At 37.4% G+C, this 12,280-nt stretch overlaps 1 protein-coding gene across 1 annotated transcript; it reads right to left on the reverse strand.

Moving 5' to 3' along the window:
* Positions 1 to 823: 823 nt before the first annotated feature.
* LOC138612437 (troponin I, fast skeletal muscle-like) lies at positions 824 to 11,403 on the reverse strand. The gene is made up of 7 exons (XM_069685677.1): positions 11,309 to 11,403; positions 7,484 to 7,519; positions 6,605 to 6,641; positions 6,342 to 6,470; positions 5,967 to 6,056; positions 4,742 to 4,918; positions 824 to 2,096 (listed from the first exon to the last, which is right to left on the reverse strand). The coding sequence occupies exons 2-7, from the start codon at positions 7,492 to 7,494 to the stop codon at positions 2,016 to 2,018; spliced, it is 525 nt and encodes a 174-aa protein (XP_069541778.1). The 5' UTR covers positions 7,495 to 7,519; positions 11,309 to 11,403; the 3' UTR covers positions 824 to 2,015.
* Positions 11,404 to 12,280: the final 877 nt, after the last annotated feature.

A 12,280-nucleotide genomic window follows, 5' to 3' on the forward strand; every position in this document is an offset into this window, starting at 1 on the left:
TTTGCACCAAATAACCATCTGTCGTTCCTGCTGACGCTTAAAGGGAATGTTAGCTAACGGTTAACTTTAGTTATAGGTTACAGTTAAACCGTAAAATAAAAACCAAATCAGCGGGAGGTTTAAATGCTGTGACCTGAAGCTTATTACATCCAAAATACTTTTAAATAGTAAGTAAAATCTACGGAAGCCCTTAGCGGACATGCGTCCATACATTGTATTTACTCCGTTTTCCAGCGATAACGAGTAATTTCAGTTGTTTTCTTGAGATCTCGACTTCTTTATCTCGTTATCTCGAGATAATGAAGCTGGGTTTCTCGTGATAACGGGATAATTTTCTGCCGATCTAGACAACAGAACAACAGGCTGGTCACTGATATCACAGAGCAGGACATGCCATGCTGCCATTGGCCACGTGAGGTCAGTTAAGCCTGTGGGTAAGCTCTGGGGATACGAGTTATGACCATCTGACGTTACGGAGGTGCAGAGTTGTTATCTCATGATAACGAGATAAATAAATCAAGATCTCAAGAAAACAACTGAAATTACTCGTGTGCGGATACATGTCCGCTTAGGGCGTCCGTACTCATCAGCTATGGCTTGGCTTCATTTTTCGTTTGCATAACGATTAACATTTGTGTTGCAGATGAAGGGTGAGAAAAAGCCCAAATTTAAAGTACATATTTTTTTTCTAAAAGTCACCTTAGAAGTCTGGGAGGTTTTTATGTCTAAAGCTAATGTCTGCAAACTCACAATCCTCTCTTTCTGTCCTCAAACAAACTGATAGAGCCAAGCATTAACAAATTCAACAAGACTATAAACAGGATGAACATGAAGCGTTTGTATTTAATGTGACAGGTACAAGATGAGAAATGTACATCACACGTTTGTTTGAGCAGTTTAGAAAAGATGACATGATGTTGTTTAGTACAGACAGTCGGCTGAATTATACTTCTGCAAGGATGAGTCACTGTTGCTTGCAATGTGTCAGTTTTTTAGCTTTAGCTTGCATGACTAATGGCGTGCAAAAACAGGCGTGTAGCTGTTTAGTCAGGTTAACACGCCTGTTTTTTTCCCTTTTTAAACTGGGCATTGTTTATCTAACATATAACACACATGTTGGCAGACAAATGGCAAAGTAGGAGTGAGAATAGGACCAATCTATTCATGAATTATGTTTGAAAACGTTACTGGAGCCAGAAGCTTTTCAGAATAAAATCACAGAATCATGTCGGTCTGTCAGGTAACAGAAGTTCCTTATCAATTAAAAACTATATTAAATACGTTTTACTTAAAGAAAGGCCACAACATTTGTACGTTCATGTGAACCTAATTTTTAATTTTAACCTTTTAATGCAAAAGAGATATGTTGTAAGACATTCCCCAGAAAAGAGCACAAGATTTCTCTTCTGCCATAAAGGTATAAAAACAGGTAAAAGTGGTATCATATTAACTTAGATGTGAAAATAAAAAAACATTTTAGAGAGTGTACCAATTTGAAATGACTGTTATTAGGCGTACTAAACACACCAAAGTGAATGATTTAATAAAGATTGAGATGATGAAAGTTTGTTCAGCCCCATCAAAGATGCAGCAGTGTTTTGATGCAGAAGTACAAGTCAACCTCAACCTCGGAAGAAGAAAAGCAAATATTTAAATCACCACTCGTGTACTAACTGACATCGGTACACACGGTACAAATACATCACAGAGTATGTTTAACAGGCTAAAGCAGAAGGCAATATAGATTTAACTGAAGAGTTTTGTTCCAAAGCAAGACAACCTAAATCTACCTGCGTCCTTCTGAAATTTATAAAGTATCCAAGATTTCAATATGATCAAGATTCATACGGTTTATCAGTAACACCTTCACAGCCGTCACATCAGTTTAAAAGACATAGACAGGTTTACAGCGGCTATTCAGCATTTTGGAATAAACTCCTCAGTTAGAAAAACACAAGTCCCGAATTCTGTCCAGAAAAACACTCGTAAGCCAAACAACCAGTTACAGATCACATTTAACTATCAAACATCTTCTTCCTATCAGACTTGTCTTCAATGTTCTTACGCCAGTCTCCCACATCGCGCAGCTGCTTGTCCTGTAAACACAGACAATATTACATTTAGTTTCAATAAAAACATTACAAGTAAAATAAGAAATAGCATTTAGAAAGAAATGATCACGACTTAAGTGGTGATAAACTTTACTTGTAGCTTAACTGGCTTTCTACTGAAGACAGCTCACGGAGTAAACATTAAAAGAACACAGTGCGGGATATGGCAGTGTTTAAAGACGGGTAATGGAAAAGAAAATGTCAACAGACTGACAGTGATGAGACGGGAAACATTCATCAGGTGCTGCGCTGATTTCTGCGGCCCTGTTCACCTTTTCTTACTTCACCATCAGAGGAAATTATTCCATTTAGTTATTTTAATGTGAGTAACAACAGCTAGCTTAGCTCATTTTAGCATGAGTAATAACAGCTAGGTTAGCTCACTTTAACATGAGAAATAACAGCTAGCTTAGCTCATTTAAATGTGAGTAATAACAGCTAGGTTAGCTCATTTTAACGTGAGTAATAACAGCTAGCTTAGCTCATTTTAACGTGAGTAATAACAGCTAGCTTAGCTCCTGTTAACGTGAGTAATAACAGCTAGCTTAGCTCATTTTAATGTGAGTAATAACAGCTAGGTTAGCTCATTTTACTGTGAGTAATAACAGCTAGGTTAGCTCATTTTAACGTGAGTAACAACAGCTAGGTTAGCTCATTTAAATGTGAGTAATAACAGCTAGGTTAGCTCATTTTACTGTGAGTAATAACAGCTAGGTTAGCTCATTTTACTGTGAGTGATAACAGCTAGGTTAGCTCAATTTAACATGAGAAATAACAGCTAGGTTAGCTCATTTTACTGTGAGTGATAACAGCTAGGTTAGCTCAATTTAACATGAGAAATAACAGCTAGGTTAGCTCATTTTACTGTGAGTAACAACAGCTAAGTTAGCTCAATTTAACATGAGAAATAACAGCTAGGTTAGCTCATTTTACTGTGAGTAACAACAGCTAAGTTAGCTCAATTTAACATGAGAAATAACAGCTAGGTTAGCTCATTTTACTGTGAGTGATAACAGCTAGGTTAGCTCAATTTAACTTGAGAAATAACAGCTAGGTTAGCTCATTTTAGCATGAGTAATAACAGCTAGGTTAGCTCACTTTAACATGAGAAATAACAGCTAGCTTAGCTCATTTAAATGTGAGTAATAACAGCTAGGTTAGCTCATTTTAACGTGAGTAATAACAGCTAGCTTAGCTCATTTTAACGTGAGTAATAACAGCTAGCTTAGCTCCTGTTAACGTGAGTAATAACAGCTAGCTTAGCTCATTTTAATGTGAGTAATAACAGCTAGGTTAGCTCATTTTACTGTGAGTAATAACAGCTAGCTTAGCTCAATTTAACATGAGAAATAACAGCTAGCTTAGCTCATTTAAATGTGAGTAATAACAGCTAGGTTAGCTAATTTTACTGTGAGTAATAACAGCTAGGTTAGCTCATTTTAACGTGAGTAATAACAGCTAGGTTAGCTCATTTTAACGTGAGTAACAACAGCTAAGTTAGCTCATTTAAATGTGAGTAATAACAGCTAGGTTAGCTCATTTTACTGTGAGTAATAACAGCTAGGTTAGCTCATTTTACTGTGAGTGATAACAGCTAGGTTAGCTCAATTTAACATGAGAAATAACAGCTAGGTTAGCTCATTTTACTGTGAGTAACAACAGCTAAGTTAGCTCAATTTAACATGAGAAATAACAGCTAGGTTAGCTCATTTTACTGTGAGTGATAACAGCTAGGTTAGCTCAATTTAACATGAGAAATAACAGCTAGGTTAGCTCATTTTACTGTGAGTAACAACAGCTAAGTTAGCTCATTTAAAGAAGGCTACAGAGTTAACCGTTGCTATGGTAGCAGCTCTCACTGTAAGTGTAACAGACTATTTTTATATGGAAGAAATATAATCATTTTTAAGTTTCTAAGTAAAAAGCTGTGTAATAAGCGGGATAATGTAAAGTGAGCGGGTTGTTATAGCGATGGAACCCTGACTGGGGGTGAGCAGGACTGTCCGAAAATATAAAGAAAAATTTCTACAATAAGATTTTTTTGACTAAAAAAAATAATAATCAAATAATAGAATTAAAAAAGATGTGGGAACAAAGCAACAGAAGCACACAAACCGTGGATTGATCCTGCAGGATGCTTTGATAATCAAAAGCTACTAGTTTGTATAGATCCCTTTAAAACAAATATTGATAATAAAGGCTCAGTTTTCAGTACCTCTCTATAATGTTTATACCAATATTTAGCTCATAGGATGACGAGGTACTACTTAGAGGGAAATACACAGAACGATGAACTATTTGTACCCAAATAAATGCTACAAAGATGAAACCCAAGTAACCTCTCAAAACATTTTAAAAAACACACACTGAGAGGCAAAGCACATCCAGGTACATGTAGCAGATTAGCACCAGCAAGTTTTACATCTACCAAAGAAGCGGACCTGTTTTTGCCTTTCCACTCTTTATTCTTAACATCATCATCACAATCAAAGAATACAAATCCTTAAAGGACTTTTGTAGTTTAAGCTGATGTAAAGGAGATAACAAGAAGTCAAACTAAACTTTACCTTAGAGCTAACGTGTTTATTGAGTTTTAAACAGAAGTCTGGCTGAACCAGGAAGCAGCTCACCTCCTCTTTGACCTCCTTCTTGACCTGCTTCAGGTTGGCTCTCAGGTCCATGTTGACCGTGTGCTTGGAGCCCAGCAGAGCCTTCAGCATGGCGTCGGCAGACATGCGCACTTTCTTCAGCCTGGGTCTCTTGAACTTTCCCCTCAGATCCACAATCTTTATGTTGAGGTCTCTCACCTTCAGGAGGATTCAGGACAGAAGGAACATAGACTTTTATTTTAGGTATAAGTTATTGTATGTATTTTTATGGTCATTATAACCATAACTTTACAGCATACAACAGACGTTTTTAAGGAAAATATCTTTGCTGTAACAAAAACATCAACGTTTCCTCCAGGATAACTTGTGGATAAGATTATTATTGTGCTGCTCCAGAGCTAACGGTTGGAAATTGCAATTTCATTGAAGTCATGGTGGTACCTAAACCTGAGCTGGTACGCAGTGAAAGTTTGGTTAGATTTAGGCATGAATACTACTTGGTCAGGTTTAGGAAAGATTAATGTTTTGGCTATAAGACTAAATTAATGTTAACGGGCTTAAGTGCACAGCTCCAGGGTCCTAGCCATAGACTGTATTAAGGAAATGGACATAGCCACTTCATTGTCAACCATTGGTTTTTAAATCCCCCTTTGAAGCCTCAGGTGTGACATTATGGCCGCCGCCATCTTGGTTTCTCCTAGTTGACATGTCGCTGTGGCAGCGTCAATTCACAGGTAGCCCCACCCTAAAGCACACCCTTCTTTATCATCAGATTCACCCTAAATGGGACCACAATTTGCTAAATGAACTGTATTTAAGACGATTTGAAATTAGAGACTGAGACCATAAACTGTTAAAATAAAGGAATTTTCTTCTTTGTGCAACCATTGGAGTCTCCCTCTGCTGGTCGTAGCAGGATTGCAGGTTTAAGGCACTGCTCCGTTGGCAACTCTTTTGAAGTATGTATTCTTAATTAGAGTGTATGTCCCTACTAAAAATCCCTAAAGGAAATCATAGCACATGAGAGCGCAGTTAGGCAGAGCTCTTTTAGCCTTAAGCCTCTTTTACTTTCACAATGTCGCCGTTGTTTGTTCACTGTAACAAAGGAAAGTCTGCATAATAAGGGGGGCCTCTTATTAGCTAGTTGTTAAAAAAGAGTTTAGTGAATGCCTCATAAAGCTGCTGTACATTAACTCCACAGATGCGTAAGATTAATAGAGTAAACATACCAGGAAAAGTATCTCACCTCATTCAGAACCATGTTCAGCTTGAACTCTATGCAGTATCTCTCCTCCTCACTGATGTCAATCTGCTCGTGAAGTTTCTGGCAGAGTTCCTGAGGAGAAAACATCTTTTTTAGTTTTGGTTGAGTTCGCTGGGTGATTCAACTTTGACGAAATAATTTGACCAACTCTTGGCTAATATACATTCATCAAGTGGTTAATGCACAATGCTTGGAATTCTGTTCTCTGCAAAAGTTTCAAAGAAGAATTGTTTCAAAAAGTATAATAGGATAAGAATACGGTAAGTGTTTTGTAAGATATATTTAAACTCGTCTCCATGTTTTTTTTACAGTTAATCCTGGGCCGACCCGGGACAGCCTGTCCCGTTTCTCTCTCACCGTGAGCTCATCCTTGGAGTACGGCAGCTCCAGAGGAGGACACTTATCTGCCAGGAACTTCTCCCGCTCTCCAGATTTCACGTTTGATTCAGCCTCCAACAAATTATTCGCCACCACCAGCATACAGCTCTGTGGATTACAGCATCATGCAACATAAAGTATTTATAAGTAGGCAAGAGAATAAAAGGTGTTACAGTCCAGGTCATGGTAATTCTAAGCTTAATCCAAAAGGCAACTGGACTTGGTCGACAGTGATTCCTTACCTTCAGTGTATGCTTACGCCTCGCGGACAGTCTTTTCCTGCACACAAAAACACAAAACATGACTCAGACTGGTACTAGGTACTTTAGGCTATCAATACATCCATAAATCAGTCGAAAGAGTGAACACATCCAAAAGATTGCCAAAAGTGCAAAAGTTATTTTTAATAAATTTCTGTTTTATAAGACAGATGATCTTTCGAGCGTTGTAAATGATGAGAAAATAGTTTGTAAAATGTCCTCAAAAATATTTTATCCTTCAAAAGGTTTTTAGCTGAACGTTGAGGTAAACGCTAAAGTGCTAACACTACAAATGCAGAAATGCTGTTGTTTATCAGTGTTCGATGTTACATGCTAAAGGTTAGCATTACAGCGAGCTAACAGCTAAATGCTGTATATTACATATCAGACTTATTCTGTTTATGTACTTTGCTAGCAGCTTGTCAAAGGTTAAACTTTGCCAAGACTTCCTGACTGCTTCATCTGTATAAGAGTCTAATGCTAACATAACATGCTAACACTAGCATGCTTATATGCTTAATTTCTTAATGTAGGCATAAAACAAGATTAGATTGTAGAAATTAGTATGGTAACATGGTACTTGATCACATGACTAACACTGGCATAATATGCTACATTAGCTAACATGCCAAATTCCAATATCTAAAAAATGTGTGTGCATTCCCTTCCGCATGTGGTCTGCATCAAAATAAAGTGACAAATGGTCTTTTGAGCATAAACATTGAAAAGGTTCCTTCGCTTAAAAATGAATCACTTCTTCTTTTATCCTCTGGCCTAAATGTACAACAAATGTTTAAATGCTTTAATGAATGGTGCTATGGAACAAACATAAAAACATTCACTCGATTTCTGTAAACTTACTCGTCGGCCATCTTGGCTGCTGGATCCTGTTGTTATCTGATAACAAAAACACAAAAGACCATTAACATTACATTTCTACCAGTTGATATGTAAAGTTTTGATGGAACTGATTAGTGACACACAAAACACCTATTATTAATACAGGTCAATTTGTATTCATTGTGTGCACATATGAAGAAGAATATGCTTCCTATTGGTCTAAAATGTTTTCCCAGTTACATGATGGCCATATGGCAAAAATAACATTAATGAATACCATGAACCTTCCTCTGCTAACAAGGACGCAGGCTTTGAGTATCTTTTTTAGTGAGAGGTGAATCTGACACTTTCATACGCGAGACTAACCACAGAGATAACATTTTATGCAGATTGTATGTCAGCAGCAGAAACAATATCTGAAAACATTTTCCATACAGTACACGCACACGTCCCTTGTTAATCTCCACATTTTTACTTTAAACAGTTCTGTTTCCATGTCAATAGAAACTCCCCCAATAGAAACTAATCTGTCTCGCATTTCAAATTTGGCTCATGTTAATTCCAGGAAACTTCATGGAACTGAACTTTGTAACTGAGGCCGTGTTAATACCTTTAAGGACCAGAAAGCTAATTTTAGCAGCGTGGCTGCTCTGGGGACAGTGGTCCAACACTGTAGTCAAGTTTAATATCTCAGCATCTATTGGATAGATTTACAAGAAATGTGGTTATACAGCCCACAGAGGATAACTCAAAGTGACTTTAATGATCCTCTGACTGGTCTTGTAGCGCCATCAACAGGTCCAAATGTACACTTTGCCAACTTTTCCCTTCATTAAAAGATGCCTCTAAAACTGAGGACTGAATACCTTCCAGCCTAAACTGAACTCGGAGTCTAATGCTAACATGCTATCATTAGCATGCAGACATGATATTTGTTTACCAGGTTGCACATGCTGAATGTAGCAGGTTTGTGTAACATGGCACATTTAAATGCGTATTTTAAAACATATTACAAAGCTTAAGGAACGTATGGTGAAAGGTTCTATGTTACATGCCAAAATGAGCATTATAGCAAGCTAGGCTAAATGCTATATATTAAATATCAGATTTTATCATGCCAATGTAAGATACAATTAGCTGGTCAGAACTTCTACAAAATTGACCGAATCTGATATAAGAGGACCCAGGATGCACCCTTGTGGAACACCTGATGTTAAGTGAACTTGGCTCTGGGTTCTTCCTGTGAAGTAGTAATTAAAACCATTTAAAAAACGTTTTTTTAGTTATCGTAAAATTTGGTGTATAAGACGCACTTTTAATAAATTTTCTTACATCTAAAAAGTGGGCTGCGTCCGATATATTACTATGTGACGGTATTTTACCCAGACGATTGGGGGGCGGCGGGGGTTCCGGATCACATTTGAAAATATATCGAAGCACATTACAAACAATAAAATAACAAAAGAAATAAGATGAAAACTTAATCTCGATGATAAAACCATGAGATATAGTCTCATATTTATCATAATTATGTCGAAATGATGCGATAAAGAGTTGAAATTATGACAGAAAAAGTCATAGTTATGAGAGACATTATCTCATAATTTTGATGTTTTATACGACAATTATGACTGAAAATGGGGGGATATTTTATTATAGAGGGTAATTTTCATATAGTTTTGTTAATGGCATAAATGGACTTCCATAGACACACGGTCCCAACCAGACACTGATTTTTTGAAAGGCTGGGATGCAGTGTACTTTATTTTCAGATGGACTGTATTTTATCAATGAGTAGTATCTTTGTTTTCTTATTTAAAATATTTATCTTAAAAGTAATCAGTGATTAAATCTGTCCAAAAAATGTTTTAAAGTCCATTAGTGTCCTTTTAAGTGGGTGTATAAAATAGCATAAAAAGAAATGTATCAAGTAAAGTATAAAATTAGGAGCCTATATAAGTGTATTACTTGATTTTGCACTTTCCTCTACTGCTGTTAGTACTAAAATATACCGCTAGACTGGGTAAACCGACCTTTTCCGTACCAGGCCGGGGCTCTTTGAGGTCCCAGAGGTACTCGGAGGCCAGTCAGTCGCTGCCTGAGCTGTTTGTAATGTTTAGGCACTGTGACGAACAGTGGATTAAGACTCTATTCCTGGAGCAACAGCTGTTCCAAACGTCTTTATTATGGAGGGAAAAAATGACAGCAGGCTTGTCTTGAAAGAAAAGACGTCTGACGGCCTGAAACCCATAACTGCTCCAGGAACAAATGGCCGTCGTGTGTAAACCAATAACAGGCGGTTGGGGGGGTATCTCCAGGGCTCACAGTGTATTTTAGGACACTCGAAACCCTGAGGACATAACAACATGTTGCTCTGGAGATGGGATAATATCTGCAGGGTTAAATTTGGCCCTGATTTTTGTCTTAGGTATTGGCGTGTGTGTTATGAGTAGGGGATTGTCTCTGCAGGGATATTGGAAGGGTTCACAGTAACCCAACACCGCAGAACATCCCTCGGACGAACAAGACATTAGAGCATAATGCAAAAATAACTCGCTGTTGGGCTGACCTCAGATGCACGTACAGTTCATCTGCTTCAGGCTGAGAAAATACAGACAAGATGGTACAATAGCATCTAAATCCTTTGAAAAAAGGTGTATTTTAAAAAAAGAAAAATAGATATGTAAAAAAAAAAAAAAAAGATAGTTTAAAATATGTAAAAACAAAAAGAAAAAAAATTTAAACAAAATCTGTCTCACGTGCTCCTCCTTGTTTAGGACATTAAAGCTCCAAAGGTGGTTAAACATTCAAACACTTTAATTGGTTTCTGGAGGATTAAACTGGAGGATTAAAATTAAAACGAGTTGAGACATTTTCCATGGAAAAACAGAAAACTTGAGTCGTGAATGTAATGTGCTATTTATTTTCAGAAAACCTTTAAGCTAAAGAGAGAAAATAGATCTAAAAGAGAACTTGTCTGCAAAATAGGCAAAAAAGAAAAAAAGGAAGACGACAGAAACAACATCTGTTGTGACAGCTCCTCTAGTATCACACTCTTATGTTCTTTGGTAAAAGACAAACTAAATCTTTGTTGTTGCAGAAACATCTGAATCCTCGTGCAGAAAACAGTCTAAATTTGGTGAGGGGATTAAATGAGGTGTGAAGTGACGACAGAGACCGAGGTTGGCAGCCGCTGCAGATTAGACTAGGTTTTCGTCTGAAACCCCTGGGTGCTGACAGGAGGATAAACACCGACCGATCGATTTTCAAGTTCAAGCCTTGTAGTGGTGTTGCCTTTCAGTGCGCCACATCACCACATCGTACATCACCGCTTTGCGACCGTGCACGTCAGAAATATCTACCTTAGAAATCCAGAACAACAAAAAACACTCCGCAGACAAGAATAAAAATTGTTGTAATGAAAGAAACATTTAAGAACTGTACATTTAAACTTATTTATCACTTAAAGTATATTAAAGTAATCGAACACCAATTAAAGATCGACTAAAAAGTGTCAAACAGCCTTTAAAATTGACGGCATTTCACCATCAATAAAAAAGATCTAACTACCGTACACCAAAATCAATCACTCTCGACAGCGCCTACAAACCACGCGAGCAAGCATCAAATATTCGGCCAAAGCTCGAAAGATTTTCACCTTTTTCAGCAACTTTTAAATGACAGTATTTTCATTCAACAAACAAGACACTAACAGTTTTACCTTCAAGATTTAGCATTTATAACTGCTTTCAAGCTAAGAATGTGCATGCAAACAATCAAAATATGCCATGCTCTTAGACTACATCCACTAAAACATTTTTAAACAGGCAGAGACGGAGTTCTTACTGTATCGGAGCAGAGATATCAGCTCGTTAGAGTCACACACACACAGACCGAGCCCCAGCCGGACCGAGAGTTAAGAAGGTATATATTGCAATCTCTCATAGCCCTCTAAATCCTCCACTTTCTCTTTATGGAAGTGGATTACTGGTCAAACCAATGAGCTGGCAAGGTCATGAAATACAGTACAGTGTCATCTGCCCCCTTCCTCGGCTCGCCTCATTATAAATAACCCGCCCTTTAAGATTGTTATCTGTATTATCAGGTGGCATCGAGCTTCTGGCGGACAGAATGCAGGAAAGTGATTAAACCACTGAGGCATTTTGTAATCAGTTATTTTTGCCTTTAGATAGACAGAAATAAGTAGGAGATATAGTTGGTGAAACTCTCTGACATGCTGCTGGATGAAGTCTGTGTCACTATATTAATGGGAGATGCAGCTTAGACCAATAAATCCACAATAAGTCATTTATCTCCTTATAAACTAGAACTTTTTATCAACTCGTCAATTTACAGAAGATAAATGTGCGAATACTTAAAATTCTAGTGCAGGTTAAAGCCGCTGGAAATTATGTTTGAAATACTTCAAATGTCTCCACTAGAGTCAGAGTGAAAGTAAAATTATAAAATGTCATTCAAAACAGCTAATTTTATTTTTTGACCATATTTCAAGACATTGTTTGCATGGCCACTCATGTTTTTATTGACCCTTGCCTGGCTCCGCCCACAATAATGGTTAATAATTAGCATTGTGCAGCATACACATGCAATGTTAGCGTAAATTGCTCTATTTGTTCCCAAAACTAGGAACAAATTACTCTTCTTTATGTCCCTGTACCTTTAGCTAGCGAAACATCATTAGAGAGATAAACTACCCCGCTGCCGAAAAAACACCCGCCACCCAAAATAGATCATTAACAGCCCCACTAAACTCCCACAGCTGAATAGAGACAACTGCGGTTGATAAACTCTTGCTAA

This window comes from Semicossyphus pulcher, unplaced genomic scaffold (assembly GCF_022749685.1).
Source record: "Semicossyphus pulcher isolate SPU_LCO1_2020_fin unplaced genomic scaffold, fSemPul1.0.p SCAF_8, whole genome shotgun sequence".
Taxonomy (NCBI): Eukaryota; Metazoa; Chordata; class Actinopteri; order Labriformes; family Labridae; genus Semicossyphus; species Semicossyphus pulcher.

Coding starts and splice junctions, on each gene's coding strand:
- LOC138612437 (XM_069685677.1), bottom strand. Junction 4,919..5,966: donor TGAACATGGTTCTGAATGAG/GTGAGATACTTT, acceptor ATCCTCCTGAAG/GTGAGAGACCTCAACATAAA. Junction 2,097..4,741: donor AGAAGGAGGTCAAAGAGGAG/GTGAGCTGCTTC, acceptor CTGTGTTTACAG/GACAAGCAGCTGCGCGATGT.